This window comes from Oncorhynchus kisutch, unplaced genomic scaffold, assembly GCF_002021735.2.
Source record: "Oncorhynchus kisutch isolate 150728-3 unplaced genomic scaffold, Okis_V2 Okis01b-Okis20b_hom, whole genome shotgun sequence".
Lineage (NCBI taxonomy): Eukaryota > Metazoa > Chordata > Actinopteri > Salmoniformes > Salmonidae > Oncorhynchus > Oncorhynchus kisutch.
In genome coordinates this window covers 14,573,491-14,595,401 of record NW_022261978.1, presented here as the reverse complement: position 1 = coordinate 14,595,401, position 21,911 = coordinate 14,573,491, and the positions used below count along the sequence as shown (strand labels likewise).

The window sequence follows — 21,911 nt, the reverse complement described above, 5'->3', positions numbered from 1 at the left end:
TTCATGTTTCATTTTATTTCAAGTTGTAATTGTAGTCCATCGGGTCATGATTGAACTACAAATCCAAGCTTGCATCAGTAAATAGCTGCTTTTTCCACAAATCAATCCCATTATTGTATACCTAAATGATCTGTCCCCGCTGAGGACTGAATTCCCACAACTGTACCGGACACCGGAGGCGGTGATTCAGCTCTTTCACAAGTCTCCTCGAGTTGTCTCGGGACGGATTCATCACCCCGGTAAAGAAGGAACGGCTCCTCCCCGCTCACGACCGGCAGCTGTCACATGGCTAAATATGTCTGGAGTTGGACCCGCTGTCTGAAGACGTGATACACACTTCGTTTCTCTCCACCGGAGCTGCGAGTCCCCGGTAGAGTTAAGTTCATTACTCTACGGAGGCGAAAAGAGGAACCGGGCCAAAAGTTGACCATGTGACTCGGTGTTACTTCCCGCAGACGGACCTGTTTCTCCCGGTTAATTTAACGCTCCTGTCGTGGGCTACTTTGTGTTTACGTGTTTTGTCGCTGCTTCAGGACAGCTGTTGTTGACGTAAAGCGACTACCGTTACGTCGGTAAGTTAACACCTCGCTCTGACGTTGAACTTTCCGTGTGAAATGTTTAGGATAATGTTATTTACCGACGTCCACCGATCTAAATACATGAATTAGAAGTGAAAGTTAAACATGTTTGTTTCGCTTTTAAGTTGTACTTCGATTAGTTAAGTTTCAACAACACAACAGCAAGACTTTTTAATACCAGTTACCCGTTTAGTGAGTGACAGCTCTCCGGTGCCAAAACGGACTCCACCGGGAAAGTTAACAGGGACCAACATACACACTGGCTCTCTAGGATCAACACACAGAGACACCTGGGATTGATTTTTATGACATCATGATTGGATCTCCTGATGTGCTGGCCTTCACCAGTGAAGGGGATTTGGGGGGGTACCCAGACGTCCAGGTCCTGCCAGAGGAGTTCTCCCTCCCTCTCCTTCCCCTCTCTCACCCCTGGACCTCCCCTGCCCATTTCAACAGGGACTTCATACTGGTGGCTGAGTTCTCAGAACAGGTAGGACCTGGGAGGGGGTGGTGTGTGTGTTTTCAAATCATTGTTTATTTGTCACTTGCACGGAATACAACAGGTGTAAAACCAATAGTGAAAAAAAGGTTTTGGCTGAATAAAAGAGGGGTTGGTGGGTGGACACAATGCAGATAGCCCGGTTAGCCAATGTGTGGGAGCACTGGTTTGTCGGGCCAATTGAGGTAGTATGTACATGAATGTATAGTTAAAGTGACTATGCATATATGATAAACAGAGAGTAGCATACTGAGAGTGTATATATTCTGTCCTCCTGTCCAGGTGGAGGGGGTGGTGTGTTTATTATACTGAGAGTGTATATATTCTGGCCTCCTGTCCAGGTGGAGGGGGTGGTGTGTTTATTATACTGAGAGTGTATATATTCTGGCCTCCTGTCCAGGTGGAGGGGCTGGTGTGTTTATTATACTGAGAGTGTATATATTCTGTCCTCCTGTCCAGATGGAGGGGGTGGTGTGTTTATTATACTGAGACTGTATATATTCTGTCCTCCTGTCCAGGTGGGTCCCCTACCGGTCCGGACCATCCCTGATGACCCCAGAGTGATCGGTTCCTTCGACCTGAACCATTTCTCTCTACGCATCATGTCTGTCGACTACCAAGCCGCAGCCCCTGGTCCTCAGCCACACCACCAGACAGCTAGTCCTTCCCTCCAGACCCTCCCCCGTCTGGCCTTCTCAGAGGTAGGTAGCCTGGTGTTTAGAGAAGGGGCCCAGCAACCAGACGGTTTGCCGGTTCGAATCCCAGCTCAGACGGAGAAAAATCTGGTGTGGAGTGAGCCGGCAACCCTAGTGTTGTTAGCATCATCCCAGATGCCATCGGCTGCCGTTGTGCCCTTGAGCAAGGCACCCAACCCCCTAACAACCAGACTGTTTGCCGGTTCGAATCCCAGTCTCAGTCCTCTGTCAGTCAGTGTGTTTCAGGGGGTTGTGTTAGACTAGTCTCAGTCCTCTGTCAGTCAGTGTGTTTCAGGGGGTTGTGTTAGACTAGTCTCAGTCCTCTGTCAGTCAGTGTGTGTCAGGGGGTTGTGTTAGACTAGTCTCAGTCCTCTGTCAGTCAGTGTGTGTCAGGGGGTTGTGTTAGACTAGTCTCAGTCCTCTGTCAGTCAGTGTGTGTCAGGGGGTTGTGTTAGACTAGTCTCAGTCCTCTGTCAGTCAGTGTGTTTCAGGGGGTTGTGTTAGACTAGTCTCAGTCCTCTGTCAGTCAGTGTGTGTCAGGGGGTTGTGTTAGACTAGTCTCAGTCCTCTGTCAGTCAGTGTGTGTCAGGGGGTTGTGTTAGACTAGTCTCAGTCCTCTGTCTGTCAGTGTGTTTCAGGGGGTTGTGTTAGACTAGTCTCAGTCCTCTGTCAGTCAGTGTGTGTCAGGGGGTTGTGTTAGACTAGTCTCAGTCCTCTGTCAGTCAGTGTGTGTCAGGGGGTTGTGTTAGACTAGTCTCAGTCCTCTGTCAGTCAGTGTGTTTCAGGGGGTTGTGTTAGACTAGTCTCAGTCCTCTGTCAGTCAGTGTGTGTCAGGGGGTTGTGTTAGACTAGTCTCAGTCCTCTGTCAGTCAGTGTGTTTCAGGGGGTTGTGTTAGACTAGTCTCAGTCCTCTGTCAGTCAGTGTGTGTCAGGGGGTTGTGTTAGACTAGTCTCAGTCCTCTGTCAGTCAGTGTGTTTCAGGGGGTTGTGTTAGACTAGTCTCAGTCCTCTGTCAGTCAGTGTGTGTCAGGGGGTTGTGTTAGACTAGTCTCAGTCCTCTGTCAGTCAGTGTGTTTCAGGGGGTTGTGTTAGACTAGTCTCAGTCCTCTGTCAGTCAGTGTGTTTCAGGGGGTTGTGTTAGACTGTTCTCTGAGGAGATGGTTGTTCTCCCTCCAGGACTCGCGGGTGGTTCTGGGTGACTCTAAGGAGGGGGTGGTTGTGTCCTTCCTCCAGGGTGGTTCTGGGTAACTCTAAGGAGGGGGTGGTTGTGTCCTTCCTCCAGGACTCCAGGGTGGTTCTGGGTGACTCTAAGGAGGGGGCGTTTGCCTACGTTCACCACCTGACGCTCTATGACCTGGAGGCCCGAGGCTTCGTCCGCCCGTTCTGCATGGCCTACGTCTCTGCCGACGAGAGGAAGATCATGCTGCAGTTCCAGGAGCTGTCGCTCCGCTTCTCCCGCGCCTCCGAGTGCCTGAAGACCGGAAACCGACGGGCCTTTGCCTGCGAGCTGCAGAGGAAGCTTCATGACCTGGAGTAAGAGGACAGAGACACACACACACACACCTTCAAGCACTGACACACACACACACACCTTCAAGCACTGACACACACACACACACACACACACACACACACACACACACACACACCTTCAAGCACTGACACACACACACACACCTTCAAGCACTGACACACACACACACACCTTCAAGCACTGACACACACACACACACCTTCAAGCACTGACACACACACACACACCTTCAAGCACTGACACACACACACACACCTTCAAGCACTGACACACACACACACACCTTCAAGCACTGACACACACACACACACCTTCAAGCACTGACACACACACACACACCTTCAAGCACTGACACACACACACACACACCTTCAAGCACTGACAACACACACACACACACACACCTTCAAGCACTGACACACACACACACACACACACACACCTTCAAGCACTGACACACACACACACACACACACACACCTTCAAGCACTGACACACACACACACACACCTTCAAGCACTGACACACACACACACACACACCTTCAAGCACTGACACACACACACACACACCTTCAAGCACTGACACACACACACACACCTTCAAGCACTGACACACACACACACACACACACCCTTCAAGCACTGACACACACACACACACACCTTCAAGCACTGACACACACACACACACACCTTCAAGCACTGACACACACACACACACACACACCTTCAAGCACTGACACACACACACACACACACCTTCAAGCACTGACACACACACACACACACACCTTCAAGCACTGACACACACACACCTTCAAGCACTGACACACACACACACACACACACACACCTTCAAGCACTGACACACACACACACACACACACACACATCTTCAAGCACTGACACACACACACACACACACCTTCAAGCACTGGCACACACACACACACACACACACACACACACACACTCACCTTCAAGCACTGACACACACACACACACACACACCTTCAAGCACTGACACACACACCCCTTCAAGCACTGACACACACACACACACACCTTCAAGCACTGACACACGCACACACACACACACACATCTTCAAGCACTGACACACACAAACACACCTTCAAGCACTGACACACACACACACACACACCTTCAAGCACTGACACACACACACACACACCTTCAAGCACTGACACACACACACACACACCTTCAAGCACTGACACACACACACACACACACCTTCAAGCACTGACACACACACACACACACCTTCAAGCACTGACACACACACACACACACCTTCAAGCACTGACACACACACACACACACCTTCAAGCACTGACACACACACACACACACACACCTTCAAGCACTGACACACACACACACATTCAAGCACTGACACACACACACACACACCTTCAAGCACTGACACACGCACACACACACACATCTTCAAGCACTGACACACACACGCACACCTTCAAGCACTGACACACACACACACACACACACACCTTCAAGCACTGACACACACACACACACACACCTTCAAGCACTGACACACACACACACACACACCTTCAAGCACTGACACACACACACACACACACCTTCAAGCACTGACACACACACACCTTCAAGCACTGACACACACACACACACACACACACCTTCAAGCACTGACACACACACACACACACACATCTTCAAGCACTGGCACACACACACACACACACACACCTTCAAGCACTGGCACACACACACACACACACACACACACACACACACACACACACACACACTCACCTTCAAGCACTGACACACACACACACACACACACCTTCAAGCACTGACACACACACCCCTTCAAGCACTGACACACACACACACACACCTTCAAGCACTGACACACGCACACACACACACACACATCTTCAAGCACTGACACACACACGCACACCTTCAAGCACTGACACACACACACACACACACCTTCAAGCACTGACACACACACACACACACCTTCAAGCACTGACACACACACACACACACCTTCAAGCACTGACACACACACACACACACCTTCAAGCACTGACACACACACACACCTTCAAGCACTGACACACACACACACACACCTTCAAGCACTGACACACACACACACACACCTTCAAGCACTGACACACACACACACACACCTTCAAGCACTGACACACACACACACACACACACACACCTTCAAGCACTGACACACACACACACATTCAAGCACTGACACACACACACACACACACCTTCAAGCACTGACACACGCACACACACACACATCTTCAAGCACTGACACACACACGCACACCTTCAAGCACTGACACACACACACACACACCTTCAAGCACTGACACACACACACACACACCTTCAAGCACTGACACACACACACACACACCTTCAAGCACTGACACACACACACACACACCTTCAAGCACTGACACACACACACACACACCTTCAAGCACTGACACACACACACACACACACACCTTCAAGCACTGGCACACACACACACACACACCTTCAAGCACTGACACAGAATTTGTTTGTGAGCTTTTTTAAATCCTTCTCTTTGTTGACAGTGTCGTGTCTTTGGCTATGCCAGATTAAGTGACATGGCTATTCTATAAAATCATTTCTCTGTAATTAATATTACCTGATTGAGCTAATCATGTAAATGTAATTAACTAGAGTCGGGCACCACTAAATAATATTTATAGAGCTGTTATCTTCTGAATAAACTCTTAAAGACCGAGTAATATTTATAGAGCTGTTATCTTCTGAATAAACTCTTAAAGACCGAGTAATATTTATAGAGCTGTTATCTTCTGAATAAACTCTTAAAGACCGAGTAATATTTATAGAGCTGTTATCTTCTGAATAAACTCTTAAAGACCGAGTAATATTTATAGAGCTGTTATCTTCTGAATAAACTCTTAAAGACCGAGTAATATTTATAGAGCTGTTATCTTCTGAATAAACTCTTAAAGACCGAGTAATATTTATAGAGCTGTTATCTTCTGAATAAACTCTTAAAGACCGAGTAATATTTATAGAGCTGTTATCTTCTGAATAAACTCTTAAAGACCGAGTAATATTTATAGAGCTGTTATCTTCTGAATAAACTCTTAAAGACCGAGTAATATTTATAGAGCTGTTATCTTCTGAATAAACTCTTAAAGACCGAGTAATATTTATAGAGCTGTTATCTTCTGAATAAACTCTTAAAGACCGAGTAATATTTATAGAGCTGTTATCTTCTGAATAAACTCTTAAAGACCGAGTAATATTTATAGAGCTGTTATCTTCCGAATAAACTCTTAAAGACCGAGTAATATTTATAGAGCTGTTATCTTCCGAATAAACTCTTAAAGACCGAGTAATATTTATAGAGCTGTTATCTTCCAAATAAACTCTTAAAGACCGAGTAATATTTATAGAGCTGTTATCTTCCAAATAAACTCTTAAAGACCGAGTAATATTTATAGAGCTGTTATCTTCCAAATAAACTCTTAAAGACCGAGTAATATTTATAGAGCTGTTATCTTCTGAATAAACTCTTAAAGACCGAGTAATATTTATAGAGCTGTTATCTTCTGAATAAACTCTTAAAGACCGAGTAATATTTATAGAGCTGTTATCTTCTGAATAAACTCTTAAAGACCGAGTAATATTTATAGAGCTGTTATCTTCTGAATAAACTCTTAAAGACCGAGTAATATTTATAGAGCTGTTATCTTCTGAATAAACTCTTAAAGACCGAGTAATATTTATAGAGCTGTTATCTTCTGAATAAACTCTTAAAGACCGAGTAATATTTATAGAGCTGTTATCTTCTGAATAAACTCTTAAAGACCGAGTAATATTTATAGAGCTGTTATCTTCTGAATAAACTCTTAAAGACCGAGTAATATTTATAGAGCTGTTATCTTCTGAATAAACTCTTAAAGACCGAGTAATATTTATAGAGCTGTTATCTTCCGAATAAACTCTTAAAGACCGAGTAATATTTATAGAGCTGTTATCTTCCGAATAAACTCTTAAAGACCGAGTAATATTTATAGAGCTGTTATCTTCTGAATAAACTCTTAAAGACCGAGTAATATTTATAGAGCTGTTATCTTCTGAATAAACTCTTAAAGACCGAGTAATATTTATAGAGCTGTTATCTTCTGAATAAACTCTTAAAGACCGAGTAATATTTATAGAGCTGTTATCTTCTGAATAAACTCTTAAAGACCGAGTAATATTTATAGAGCTGTTATCTTCTGAATAAACTCTTAAAGACCGAGTAATATTTATAGAGCTGTTATCTTCTGAATAAACTCTTAAAGACCGAGTAATATTTATAGAGCTGTTATCTTCTGAATAAACTCTTAAAGACCGAGTAATATTTATAGAGCTGTTATCTTCTGAATAAACTCTTAAAGACCGAGTAATATTTATAGAGCTGTTATCTTCTGAATAAACTCTTAAAGACCGAGTAATATTTATAGAGCTGTTATCTTCCGAATAAACTCTTAAAGACCGAGTAATATTTATAGAGCTGTTATCTTCTGAATAAACTCTTAAAGACCGAGTAATATTTATTTATTTTACCTTTATTTAACTAGGCAAGTCAGTTAAGAACAAATTCTTATTTTCAATGACGGCCTAGGAACAGTGGGTTAACTGCCTGTTCAGGGGCAGAACGACAGATTTGTACCTTGTCAGCTCGGGGGTTTGAACTTGCAACCTTCCGGTTCCTAGTCCAACGCGCTACACTGCCGCCACTCACTCATTTTACATCCATAGCAGTCAATATCAATCGTCATCTTAATTCAGTTTCATCTGAAAGTTGTAAATTATTTTATCTGCATGAACCCTGGCTAACAAGTCGAATCAGCAATACAAAATTGGTTTTAATTATTTATTTACTAAGTACCTAACTAATCACACATACACATAATACAATCTTAACTTGATTACAAATTACGTCATAAAGAAAAATGTCCCCTTTGTTACACAACGGAAAAGGGGCGGGTTTGAGTGAAAGAGCGGGAAGACTGAGGAACAAAGGGTGAAGCTGCGCTATCATAAATACAGTATCTTATGCATTCTAAATTACCGCCCATTTGGAAAAGGAAAATGCAATAAATATTTACTCTGAGCTGCGCTTCAGTAGGTTGGTGGTAGATGGAAGACCGTGTTGCCAAACCGAGTCCTTTGTTCTTTGAAGAATGTCTCTGGTGGTCAATTGGATATGTTGTAGTAACGTCGTTGTGTGGTAGATGGGATAGTCTGTCTGTTCCTTCCTAACCCTCGTTTGCAGCTGCGGTCGCTAACTCAACGGCTAGGAGGTATCACTTCTGTCGTGAATAAGAGTTCAAAGTTCATACCATTCGCAACCAAAGCTCATGCTGATGTTGGCTTTGTTCTGTAGTTATTATCTGAACCATTCTGACATCGGACCGTCGTCCTACATCCTCGGAACAGGAGGTTATATTGTCGTCAAGGGCTTATATAGGAAGGGAGAGGAGGGCGTGTTTGAAAGGTTTTATAGCCCATGTCCCTTCACAGGGGCAGGCCACTGATTGAGCAGAGCCCTACCTTATGAAAACCCAAATGTCACATTTTAGAAGCTAAAATCACATTTCATCCCATCATGAATAATTTAATATTCAAACATTTAAATTGAACAACAATTCCATGTGAATCTGATAACTCTGATGTGTAGACTTTCCACTGTAGAGTTTGTGTCATCTTATCATTGATGTGAATGTCTCAGATGACAACCGAACTGACATCATCTTCATTAAGTACCACCGCATATGTTCAATTGGTCGGATTACCAGAATATAGTTCATTTACCCCCACCTTCTGGTGTTCCCAGAATCTCAATGTTAACCAAGGGGTTTTGAAATGTAACATCAGTAGGGTAGAGAGAGGAAAAATGGGGGAAGAGGTATTTATGACTGTCAGAAACCTATCCCCCAGGCCAACGTCATGACAACAGGGACACACGATCCACAGAGTTTGTTTGTGTGAGCGTTTTTAAATCCTTCTCTCTGTTGACAGGTACACACGATCCATCCTTCAAGCAGCGCTTCAAAGGATATCCAATGAGAGTGCGGAGATCAGGGAGGAGGCGGAGCTGCAGAAGACGGCCAACGAGCTTGCTAGCGTGGATCGTTCCATCCTGGACCACAGATCGCTCCTCCACCAGGTCACTTCCTATCCCAACAGGAAGTTAAAAGACCCAGGCTTTCTGCCCTACGACCCCTCCCTGATCCCAGAGACCCTCCCCTTGACTCCTGATCCCCCCTCCCCCTCATACACCCCCCAGCTGGTTTCCGGGGCATCGCTAGGGGGCGGGGGCTGGTCAGCGAGGCGGTTCGACCGCCGTCTGAAGCCGTTGGAGGAGCTGAGCGACTGCTACTTCCTGTCTCTGACGCTAGAACAGCTGGGCAACGCAGAACGCCGTCTCCGTGGAGACCAGAGTGTTCTACACAACCGTCGCATCACACACAGGCTCTCCAGGACGCTTTCACACACACAGTTCCTGTTCCAGCTCTGGGACCAGGAGGAGGAGGAGGACCTGGAGGAGGAGGGGGCGGGGCTAGAGGGAGGAAGCGGTGTGATGTCACATCCTGTGGTGGGGGCGGGACCACAGAGCCTGGAGTCGTTCTTCTCCTGTGTGGAGGAGGTGTCAATCAAACTGGAGACAGGAAGTGGAGGGGCGGAGCCGACACTTGATCCTGAGGGAGAAGGAGTAACCGCGGAGACGAGACCAGGCAGTGTGAGCAGTGGAGACAGCATTGAGGTTCTGGGGACGGAGCGCTCCTATAGAACACAGGGACTAACCCACATGGAACTCAGAGGTACAGTGAATTCAGAATCTGTTCAGACCCCTTTGACTTTTAACACGTTGTGTTACAGCCTTATTCTGAAATGGAGTCAATCGTTTTTTCCCCCCTCAATCTACACACAATACCCCATAATGACATCACAATACCCCATAATGACATCACAATACCCCATAATGACAGAGCAAAAACAGGTTTTTAGAAATGTTTGCAAATGCACAATTTTTTTATTTTTTTATAAAAAAACTGATCACATTTACTTAAGTATTCAGACCCTTTACTTAGTACTTTGTTGAAGCACCTTTGGCAGTGATTAAAGCCTCAAGTCTTCTTGGGTATGACGCTACAAGCTTGACACACCTGTATTTGGAGAGTTTCTCCCATTCTTCTCTGCAGATCCTCTCAAGCTCTGTCAGGTTGGATGGGGAGCATCACTGCACAGCTATTTTCAGGTCTCTCCAGAGATGTTCGATCGGGTTCAAGTCCGGGCTCTGGCTGGGCCACTCAAGGACATTCAGAGACTTGTCCTGAAGCCACTCCTGCGTTGTCTTGGCTATGTGCTTAGGGTCGTTGTCCTGTTGGAAGGTGACCCTGAGGTCCTGAGCAGGTTTTCATCAAGGATGTCTCTGTACTTTGCTCCGCTCATCTTTGACTCGATCCTGACTAGTCTCCCAGTCCCTGCCGCTGAAAAACATCCCCAAAGCATAATGCTGCCACCAACACCATGCTTCACTCTAGGGATGGTGCCAGGTTTCCTCCAAATGTAACGCTTGGCATTCAGGCCGAATAGTTCAATCTTGGTTTCATCAGAACAGAGAATCTTGTTTCTCATGGTCTGAGAGTCATTTAGGTGGTTTTTGGCTAACTCTAAGTGGGCTCTCAGGTGCCTTTTACTGAGGAGTGGCTTCCGTCTGGCCACTCTACCATAAAGGCCTGATTGGTCGAGTGCTGCAGAGATGGTTGTCCTTCTGGAAGGTTCTCCCATCTCCACAGAGGAACTCTGGAGCTCTGTCAGAGTGACCATCGGGTTCTTGGTCACCTCCCTGACCAAGCTCCTTCTCCTGTTTGCTCAGTTTGGCCGGGCGGCCAGCTCTAGGAAGAGTCTTGGTGGTTCCAAACTTCTTCCATTCAAGAATGATGGAGGCCACTGCGTTCTTGGGGACCTTCAATACTGCAGAAATGTTTTGGTACCCTTCCCCAGATCTGTGCCTCGACACATTCCTGTCTCTGAGCTCTACGGACAATTCCTTCGACTTCATAGCTTGGTTTTTTTCTCTGACATGGACTGTCAATTGTGAGACCTTATACAGACAGGTGTGTGCCTTTCTAAATCATGTCCAATCAATTGAATTTACCACAGGTGGACTCTAATCAAGTTGTAGAAACATCTTAATCGATGGCAGATCAATGGAAACAGGATGCATCTGAGCTCAATTTCGAGTCTCATAGCAAAGGTTCTGAAAATTTATGTAAATAATGTATTTCTGTTTTTTTTTTTATACATTAGCAAAAATGTCTAAACCTGTTTTCGTTTTGTCATTATGGGGTGTTGTGATGTCATTATGGGGTGTTGTGACGTCGTTATGGGGTGTTATGGGGTGTTGTGACGTCATTATGGGGTGTTGTGTGTATTAGACTCCTCTCCTCCTATAGAGTTGTCTGGTGCGTCAGGGCTGTGTATTAGACTCCTATCCTCCTATAGAGTTGTCTGGTGGGTCAGGGCTGTGTATTAGACTCCTATCCACCTATAGAGTTGTCTGGTGGGTCAGGGGTCAGGGTTGTGTATTAGACTCTCTCCTCTCCTCCTATAGAGTTGTGTGGTGGGTCAGGAGTCAGGGCTGTGTATTAGACTCTCTCCTCTCCTCCTATAGAGTTGTCTGGTGGGTTGGGTCAGGGTGAAGGCTGTGATGTGGTGCGGAGTTGTGCCCCTGCGGAGGTGTGGATGAGACGTGACGTGCGGTCCCTGGCACGGAGGGCGAACAGTGAGGACAGTATTGAGATCATCAGCACCTCAGACTCCATCTTCCCCGACGACCTCATCTTCAACGCCATCACAGAGGAGGAGCCTGAGGAGCATGGAATCATGGGTAGTGTAATCCAGGAAGAGGAGGAGGAGGAGGCAGCAGGTGAGGACACGCCCATTCAGCAGCACAGCACCCTGGGTATTGTAGTTCACGAGGAGGAGGAGCAAACTCGGCACCAAAGAATCCTGGGTAATATAGTCCAGACGGAGGGAAAGGAGGAGCTAGAGGACACTCCCACTCGGCTGCACCGCACCCTGGGTATTGAAGTCCGGGAATTGGAGGAGGAGAAGCCAGAGAGATGGGACACTCCGGCCCCCTTGTCTGAGCCCCAGAGAACTCTGGGTAAGACTGTCTGTTTGTCCTCTTCAATAATAATAATAATAATGACATATCTGTCAAGAGAATTTTCAATCCCAATGATAATAACTAACAATAAGCTTTGACCAATCCCAAGGTTTGTAAGACCCTGGGTTTAATAATAATTAGGCAAAGACTCAGTTTATGCTAAAGGTTCGTACAGTTTATTCACGAGAGCGCTCTGAAGTCCATAATACAAAGACATCCATTTTATAATGCACATACCTCCACACAAACAGTAGATGTCCTACACACATACATACACACGAACAGTCGGTGAATTGTATCCTTCCCCAGAGTTCTCACCACTGGGTATCACTACCCAGCGCTGTCAGTTCCATTCCCCCGAGATTACAGGAACCTTGAGAAGGACTCCCTGTCCTATCATAAGTTTCTCAGAGTTCTAGCCAGGTCGGGTCAAACACAGTTGAATCTCTCTGTATTTTCTTCGACACACACACATTTCTCTCCCTCCCATGTCTCTACTGAACCTTATTGGACGTTTATTAATCATTCATTGTACTACATAAACCAATAATCACTAATAGTTTCAGGGTGGAATACTTTAATCATTACCTTTTTAAGCATATAATTCCATTATCAATATCCCTAATAGTTTCAGGGTGGGATACTTTAATCATTACCTTTTTAAGCATATAATTCCATTATCAATATCCCTAATAGTTTCAGGGTGGGATACTTTAATCATTACCTTTTTAAGCATATCATTCCCTTATCAATATCCCTAATAGTTTCAGGGTGGGATACTTTAATCATTACCTTTTAAGCATATAATCCCCTTATCACTATCCCAGATGCTTTTTTCCCAAGGTGTCTTGCAACGTATTATCTGTTTTCTCTCTTAGTAACTGATATAGTTTCTGTCTCCAGTCCACCAGGTGTCAGTAGAGGGCTCCTCCCAGCAGTACGAGGGTCACCATGCCAACGGCGAGGTCAGAGGTCAGGCTGGGCGTGACAGCAGGCGGGTGGTGGTGCCTGACCTCCAGGTGAACTTTTCTATCCCCTTGAGGTTAGATGTTAGAGGTCGGGGGTCAGGGGGGCGGCGGTTGCTAGGCGACACCGCTTACAGGCTGAGTGTAGACGAGGCATCGGACTGTATGAGCAACATCAGCACCTCTCCATCTTCCTCTCTGCCCCCCACACATCTCCATGGCAACCACAGCGCTAGTAATCCGCGACGACATCAGCGCCAGAGGAGGAAGGCGGGTCCTGGAGCCCTCAGGTTCCTGCGGCAGAATTCCTTCTCCCAGAATGCTGTGTTCTGCCTGCTAAGTGGACGGCCGCTGGTGGTGATTGGTGGAGAGGAGGCTTCCGTGAGGAGGACGGTCGCTGCCCTCTCGCTCTATCTGCCTTCACCTGGTCGCTATGGAGATGCTGTGCAGCCTTACTTGGCCACGCCTCTTCAGCTGACAGACCTGCTCACCTGGAGACTCATTGGAATCCACAGGTAAAAACAGAGCATCAACACCCTGATGTATCATGGGTAAATTGTGACTGACTGCGCTACAAATGATATTGAATAGTGATTTATCAGGCCTTTATAGTCTGTTGTAATGTTGAACGTCCCCATTACTCTGCCTCCTATCCAAGTTCTAGATCAGGTATTTCCAAACTGGGGTATGCGCAATGCCGTCGGGAGTACGCCAAATAAAAATGTGATTGACATTTTTAAAAACAATCCGTTTCTATTTTCCAACGGGGCTATACATTTGGTTTATTTTTTTTATTTTTTTCTTACCTGAGTAGCCTTGTTTCACCGCCAAAATTAAACCATTTGGTGTTCAGTGAAATAACAACACAATGTCAAATACAGGTATCCTAGTCAAATAATGAACATCCAATCACAGTAACCGTTACTCTCTCATGGGAATTCCACTAACGGTCTGGATGGAGCCAAACGTAGCTGCTGCTCATGTTGGTATCTGTACTGATGGTGCAAAAAGCCAGGGAGACATAGTGGAGTGGTAACGCTGGTGCTCCCGACGCCACTGCAGCATCCACCGAGAGGCTCTCGTTGCCAAGGAAATGCCTGACAGCTTGAAATACGTTTTGGACACCTCAGTGAAAATGGCTTTGTTAACCTCTCTGGGATATATGGGACGGCCAAAAGCCAGAGAAAATGCAGAGCGTCAAATTCAACTAAATTACTTTAAAAAAATGCTATTATCTGAGGATAACACCTCCGTAAACAAAGAGAGAAAAGCATATTTCAACCCTGCAGGCGCAACACAAAACACAGAAATAAAAATATGATTCATGCCTTTGACGAGCTTCTTTTGTAGGCATTCCAATATGTCCCATAAACATCACAAATGGTCCTTTTGTTTGATTAATTCCATCCATATATATCCAAAATGTCAATTTATTTGGCGCGTTTGATCCAGAAAAACACCAGTTCCAACTTGCACAATGTGACTACAAAATATCTCAAAAGTTACCTGTAAACTTTGCCAAAACATTTCAAACTACTTTTGTAATACAACTTTAGGTATTTTTTAACGTAAATAATCGATAAAATTGAAGACTGGATGATCTGTGTTCGATACAGGAGGACAACAAACTGAAGCATACTTTCTGGTCACGCGCCTTTAACAGTACACTTATCTAGCAGTGTGTGGCAGGCTTACTATGATGGCAAATAATTACATTTGAGAGTGCGCTGACCCTGGTGCTAGAGGGGGTACAGCTGGAGGTTGAATGATTTGAAGGGGTACGGTACTAGGGGGTAGAGCTGGAGGTTGAATGTTTGAAGGGGTACAGGACTAGGGGGTACAGATGGAGGTTGAATGTTTGAAGGGGTACTGGACTAGTGGGTACAGCTGGAGGTTGAATGTTTGAAGGGGTACTGAACTAGGGGGTACAGCTGGAGGTTGAATGTTTGAAGGGGTACGGCACTAGGGGGTACAGCTGGAGGTTGAATGTTTGAAGTGGTACTGAACTAGGGGGTACAGCTGGAGGTTGAATGTTTGAAGCGGTACTGAACTAGGGGGTACAGCTGTTGAATGTTTAGGTTGAATGTTTGAAGGGGTACGGCACTAGGGGGTACAGCTGGAGGTTGAATGTTTGAAGCGGTACTGAACTAGGGGGTACAGCTGGAGGTTGAATGTTTGAAGGGGTACTGAACTATAAAAAGTTTGGGAACCGCTGTTCTAGAACACAAGTCGAAGTTCTAGAACACCATATACAGTGCATCTCTGATCAGTCTTCTCCTTGTATGAGCTGAAAGTTTAGAGGGACGGCCAGGTCTTGGTAGATTTGCAGTGGTCTGATACTCCTTCCATTTCAAAATTATCGCTTTCACAGTGCTCCTTGGGATGTTTAAAGCTTGGGAAATCTTTTTGTATCCAAATCCGGCTTGAAACTTCTTCACAACAGTATCTCGGACCTGCCTGGTGTGTTCCTTGTTCTTCATGATGCTCTCTGCGCTTTTAACGGACCTCTGAGACTATCACAGTGCAGGTGCATTTATACGGAGCCTTGATTACACACAGGTGGATTGTATTTATCATCATTAGTCACTTAGGTCAACATTGGATCATTCAGAGATCCTCACTGAACTTCTGGAGAGAGTTTGCTTCACTGAAAGTAAAGGGGCTGAATAATTTTGCACGCCCAATTTTTCAGTTTTTGATTTGTTAAAAAAGTTTGAAATATCCAATAAATGTCGTTCCACTTCATGATTGTGTCCCACTTGTTGTTGATTCTTCACAAAAAATACAGTTTTATATCTTTATGTTTGAAGCCTGAAATGTGGCAAAAGATTGCAAAGTTCAAGGGGGCCGAATACTTTCGCAAGGCACTGTACATCACTAAATAACTTCAATCTTTCTCCCCAGGACGTCTCCTACAGCTCCCAGCATGCTTCACTCTCTGGCTCGTTACGGACGGTACCTGGCCGTGCTGGACCTGGACCAGCGTACACTGAGAAGCCCCGCCTACCACGGACACCTCATTGGCCGGCTGGCCAACCCCCACACTCTGATAGGCTAGTGAAATGATTAGTCTTTTTTTGTTGTTGATTTGTCTTGTACATAGTTACAACAGTTCACCTCAATGGCGGCTTCTGTGACACGAGGGGGGGGTCTCTATGGGTAGTTACGAGTTGTCAAGTTGTAACTCAGTTGGGTGAAATTGGCTAATGGCCAACAAGCCGTGTCAACCATAAACCAAAACAACAGCTGTCATGTACATAGTTACAACAGTTCACCTCAATGGCGGCTTCTGTGACAGGAGGGGGGGGGGGTAGAGTCGTGGTGATGGGAGGGGGGTGGTCTCTATGGGTAGTTACGAGTTGTCAAGTTGTAACTCAGTTGGGTGAAATTGGCTAATGGCCAACAAGCCGTGTCAACCATAATCCAAAACAACAGCTGTCATGTACATAGTTACAACAGTTCACCTCAATGGCGGCTTCTGTGACAGGAGGGGGGGTAGAGTCGTGGTGATGGGAGGGGGGGGGGGGTCTCTATGGGTAGTTACGAGTTGTCAAGTTGTAACTCAGTTGGGTGAAATTGGCTAATGGCCAACAAGCCGTGTCAACCATAATCCAAAACAACAGCTGTCATGTACATAGTTACAACAGTTCACCTCAATGGCGGCTTCTGTGACAGGAGGGGGGGGGTAGAGTCGTGGTGATGGGAGGGGGGGGGGGTCTCTATGGGTAGTTACGAGTTGTCAAGTTGTAACTCAGTTGGGTGAAATTGGCTAATGGCCAACAAGCCGTGTCAACCATAATCCAAAACAACAGCTGTCATGTACATAGTTACAACAGTTCACCTCAATGGCGGCTTCTGTGACAGGAGGGGGGGGGTAGAGTCGTGGTGACAGGAGGGGGGGTAGAGTCGTGGTGATGGGAGGGGGGGTGGTCTCTATGGCTAATGGCCAACAAGCCGTGTCAACCATAATCCAAAACAACAGCTGTCATGTACATAGTTACAACAGTTCACCTCAATGGCGGCTTCTGTGACAGGAGGGGGGGGGGTAGAGTCGTGGTGACAGGAGGGGGGGTAGAGTCGTGGTGACAGGAGGGGGGGGGGGTAGAGTCGTGGTGATGGGAGGGGGGGGGGTCTCTATGGCTAATGGCCAACAAGCCGTGTCAACCATAAACCAAAACAACAGCTGTCATGTACATAGTTACAACAGTTCACCTCAATGGCGGCTTCTGTGACAGGAGGGGGGGGGGGGGTCTCTATGGCTAATGGCCAACAAGCCGTGTCAACCATAAACCAAAACAACAGCTGCTCCTAAACAGATTATAGTGTTCAAACACATATTATAATAGATAAATAATGCTTTGTTGCATTTAACTGCTGAAAATGCTGTTCTGGAGGTCATTTCCTTAGTAGGTGATGTCAGAGGTCAACATGTGGGAGCTGTCTCTCCCAGGGATCTTAAATTCCCACTACTATTGACCAGTTGGAGGGGCGTTCCAGTGGACGTCTCTCCCAGTCCAATGGGGTCTTAATTCCCACTACTATTGACCAGTTGGAGGGGCGTTCCAGTGGATGTCTCTCCCAGGGATCTTAAATTCCCACTACTATTGACCAGTTGGAGGGGCGTTCCAGTGGATGTCTCTCCCAGGGATCTTAAATTCCCACTACTATTGGCCAGTTGGAGGGGCGTTCCAGTGGATGTCTCTCCCAGGGATCTTAAATTCCCACTACTATTGACCAGTTGGAGGGGCGTTCCAGTGGATGTCTCTCCCAGGGATCTTAAATTCCCACTACTATTGGCCAGTTGGAGGGGCGTTCCAGTGGACGTTTCTCCCAGGGGTCTTAATTCCCACTACTATTTGCCAGTTGGAGGGGCGTTCCAGTGGACGTCTCTCCTAGTCCAATGGGGTCTTAATTCCCACTACTATTGGCCAGTTGGAGGGGCGTTCCAGTGGACGTCTCTCCCAGTCCAATGGGGTCTTAATTCCCACTACTATTGGCCAGTTGGAGTGGCGTTCCAGTGGATGTCTCTCCCAGGGATCTTAAATTCCCACTACTATTGGCCAGTTGGAGTGGCGTTCCAGTGGACGTCTCTCCCAGTCCAATGGGGTCTTAAATTCCTACTTCCACTTGGTTATGAACACAGCATTCCTGTCTTATGTCTTGACCTGCATCTTCAACTGAACTATTTGAATGTCTATCATAGTGTAAAATGTGTTGAATGTTTGTTTGTGTTTCTTATGTCCAGGTCGTGGCAGCACCTACCTTCTCCACGTGGAGAGCTGCCTCGCTGAGCTGACCGCTAAGGCTTTCCTGTTCTCCTGTTCTCCTGACCTTTCAACTCTAACATCGGGTAGAGCTCAGAGTTCACCTGGGGGTCAGGCACCCCCCATCTGCCACAGCCACTCTGACCTCCAGCTTCCCAGCCTCCCCAGGGAGGACGATGACTTCACGCTGACTCAGCGTCGCAGGGACTTCCTATGTGGGCGGGGTTTCAGCGGGGAGGATGACCTCCGGGTGATGCACTTCCTGTCTGACCTCATCAAACAGCACCACGCAGGAAGTGGTCCTCCGGCCCTCCGCTTCTCCTACAGTGCCGTCCCTTTACATAGAAATATCACAACATAGATATACAGCCCTGTCCCTTTACATAGAAATACCACAACATAGATATACAGCCCTGTCCCTTTGCATAACTAAAGCATTTCTTCCATACTGTATCCTGTCTACACTGTGAAAGGAAGGATCCAGAGTGCATCTCTAATGCTACCCTGTTCCCTATATAGTGCACTACCCTGTTCCCTATATAGTGCACTACTTACTAGTAGTGTACTATGTAGGGAATAGTGAGCTGTTTGGGAAGGAGCCCCTGTGTATGTGAATGGTTCTGTTGCTGAATGTAATCAATGTAAACAATAACGTGACACAGCTATACCTCCAACACCACCTAAACACCCCCCCTCTCCAACACCACCTAAACACCCCCCCTCTCCAACACCACCTAAACACCCCCCCCCTCTCCAACACCACCTAAACACCCCCCCCCTCTCCAACACCACCTAAACACCCCCCCCCTCTCCAACACCACCTAAACACCCCCCCCCCTCTCCAACACCACCTAAACCCCCCCTCCCCAACACCACCTAAACCCCCCCCTCCAACACCACCTAAACACCCCCCCCCCTCCAACACCACCTATACACCCCCCCCTCCCCAACACCCCCTAAACACCCCCCCCTCCAACACCACCTAAACACCCCCCCTCCAACACCACCTAAACACCCCCCCCGATCACCTTCACAAACTGTTATGTAATGATCATTGGTGTGTGTGTGTTAATGCAGACTGTTATGTAATGTTTTCATTGGTGTGTGTGTGTGTTAATGCAGACTGTTATGTAATGTTCATTGGTGTGTGTGTGTGTTAATGCAGACTGTTATGTAATGATCATTGGTGTGTGTGTGTGTTAATGCAGACTGTTATGTAATGATCATTGGTGTGTGTGTGTGTTAATGCAGACTGTTATGTAATGATCATTGGTGTGTGTGTGTTAATGCAGACTGTTATGTAATGTTTTCATTGGTGTGTGTGTGTGTTAATGCAGACTGTTATGTAATGATCATTGGTGTGTGTGTGTTAATGCAGACTGTTATGTAATGATCATTGGTGTGTGTGTGTTAATGCAGACTGTTATGTAATGATCATTGGTGTGTGTGTGTGTTAATGCAGACTGTTATGTCATGTTTTCATTGGTGTGTGTGTGTTAATGCAGACTGTTATGTCATGTTTTCATTGGTGTGTGTGTGTAATGCAGACTGTTATGTAATGTTTTCATTGGTGTGTGTGTGTTAATGCAGACTGTTATGTCATGTTTTCATTGGTGTGTGTGTGTGTGTAATGCAGACTGTTATGTCATGTTTTCATTGGTGTGTGTGTGTAATGCAGACTGTTATGTAATGTTCATTGGTGTGTGTGTGTTAATGCAGACTGTTATGTCATGTTTTCATTGGTGTGTGTGTGTGTGTTAATGCAGACTGTTATGTAATGATCATTGGTGTGTGTGTGTGTGTGTTAATGCAGACTGTTATGTCATGTTTTCATTGGTGTGTGTGTGTGTGTTAATGCAGACTGTTATGTAATGATCATTGGTGTGTGTGTGTGTGTTAATGCAGACTGTTATGTCATGTTTTCATTGGTGTGTGTGTGTGTGTTAATGCAGACTGTTATGTAATGTTCATTGGTGTGTGTGTGTTAATGCAGACTGTTATGTCATGTTTTCATTGGTGTGTGTGTGTGTGTTATTGCAGACTGTTATGTAATGATCATTGGTGTGTGTGTGTTAATGCAGACTGTTATGTAATGATCATTGGTGTGTGTGTGTGTTAATGCAGACTGTTATGTCATGTTTTCATTGGTGTGTGTGTGTAATGCAGACTGTTATGTAATGATCATTGGTGTGTGTGTGTAATGCAGACTGTTATGTAATGATCATTGGTGTGTGTGTGTGTTAATGCAGACTGTTATGTAATGTTTTCATTGGTGTGTGTGTGTGTGTTATTGCAGACTGTTATGTAATGATCATTGGTGTGTGTGTGTTAATGCAGACTGTTATGTAATGATCATTGGTGTGTGTGTGTTAATGCAGACTGTTATGTAATGATCATTGGTGTGTGTGTGTTAATGCAGACTGTTATGTAATGATCATTGGTGTGTGTGTGTTAATGCAGACTGTTATGTAATGTTTTCATTGGTGTGTGTGTGTTAATGCAGACTGTTATGTAATGTTTTCATTGGTGTGTGTGTGTTAATGCAGACTGTTATGTAATGTTCATTGGTGTGTGTGTGTTAATGCAGACTGTTATGTCATGTTTTCATTGGTGTGTGTGTGTTAATGCAGACTGTTATGTAATGTTCATTGGTGTGTGTGTGTGTTAATGCAGACTGTTATGTAATGTTCATTGGTGTGTGTGTGTTAATGCAGACTGTTATGTAATGATCATTGGTGTGTGTGTGTTAATGCAGACTGTTATGTAATGATCATTGGTGTGTGTGTGTGTTAATGCAGACTGTTATGTAATGATCATTGGTGTGTGTGTGTTAATGCAGACTGTTATGTAATGATCATTGGTGTGTGTGTGTGTTAATGCAGACTGTTATGTAATGATCATTGGTGTGTGTGTGTTAATGCAGACTGTTATGTAATGATCATTGGTGTGTGTGTGTTAATGCAGACTGTTATGTAATGTTCATTGGTGTGTGTGTGTTAATGCAGACTGTTATGTAATGATCATTGGTGTGTGTGTGTTAATGCAGACTGTTATGTAATGATCATTGGTGTGTGTGTGTTAATGCAGACT

At 45.6% G+C, this 21,911-nt stretch overlaps 1 protein-coding gene across 1 annotated transcript; it reads left to right on the top strand.

The window, feature by feature from the left end:
• Positions 1–108: 108 nt before the first annotated feature.
• Positions 109–19,570, top strand: LOC116358882 (guanine nucleotide exchange protein smcr8a). The gene is made up of 8 exons (XM_031811158.1): positions 109–1,068; positions 1,596–1,778; positions 3,055–3,305; positions 9,436–10,238; positions 12,095–12,589; positions 13,496–14,072; positions 16,462–16,610; positions 18,803–19,570. Exons 1-8 carry the CDS (start codon positions 892–894, stop codon positions 19,180–19,182), a joined length of 3,015 nt encoding a protein of 1,004 aa, XP_031667018.1. The 5' UTR covers positions 109–891; the 3' UTR covers positions 19,183–19,570.
• Positions 19,571–21,911: the final 2,341 nt, after the last annotated feature.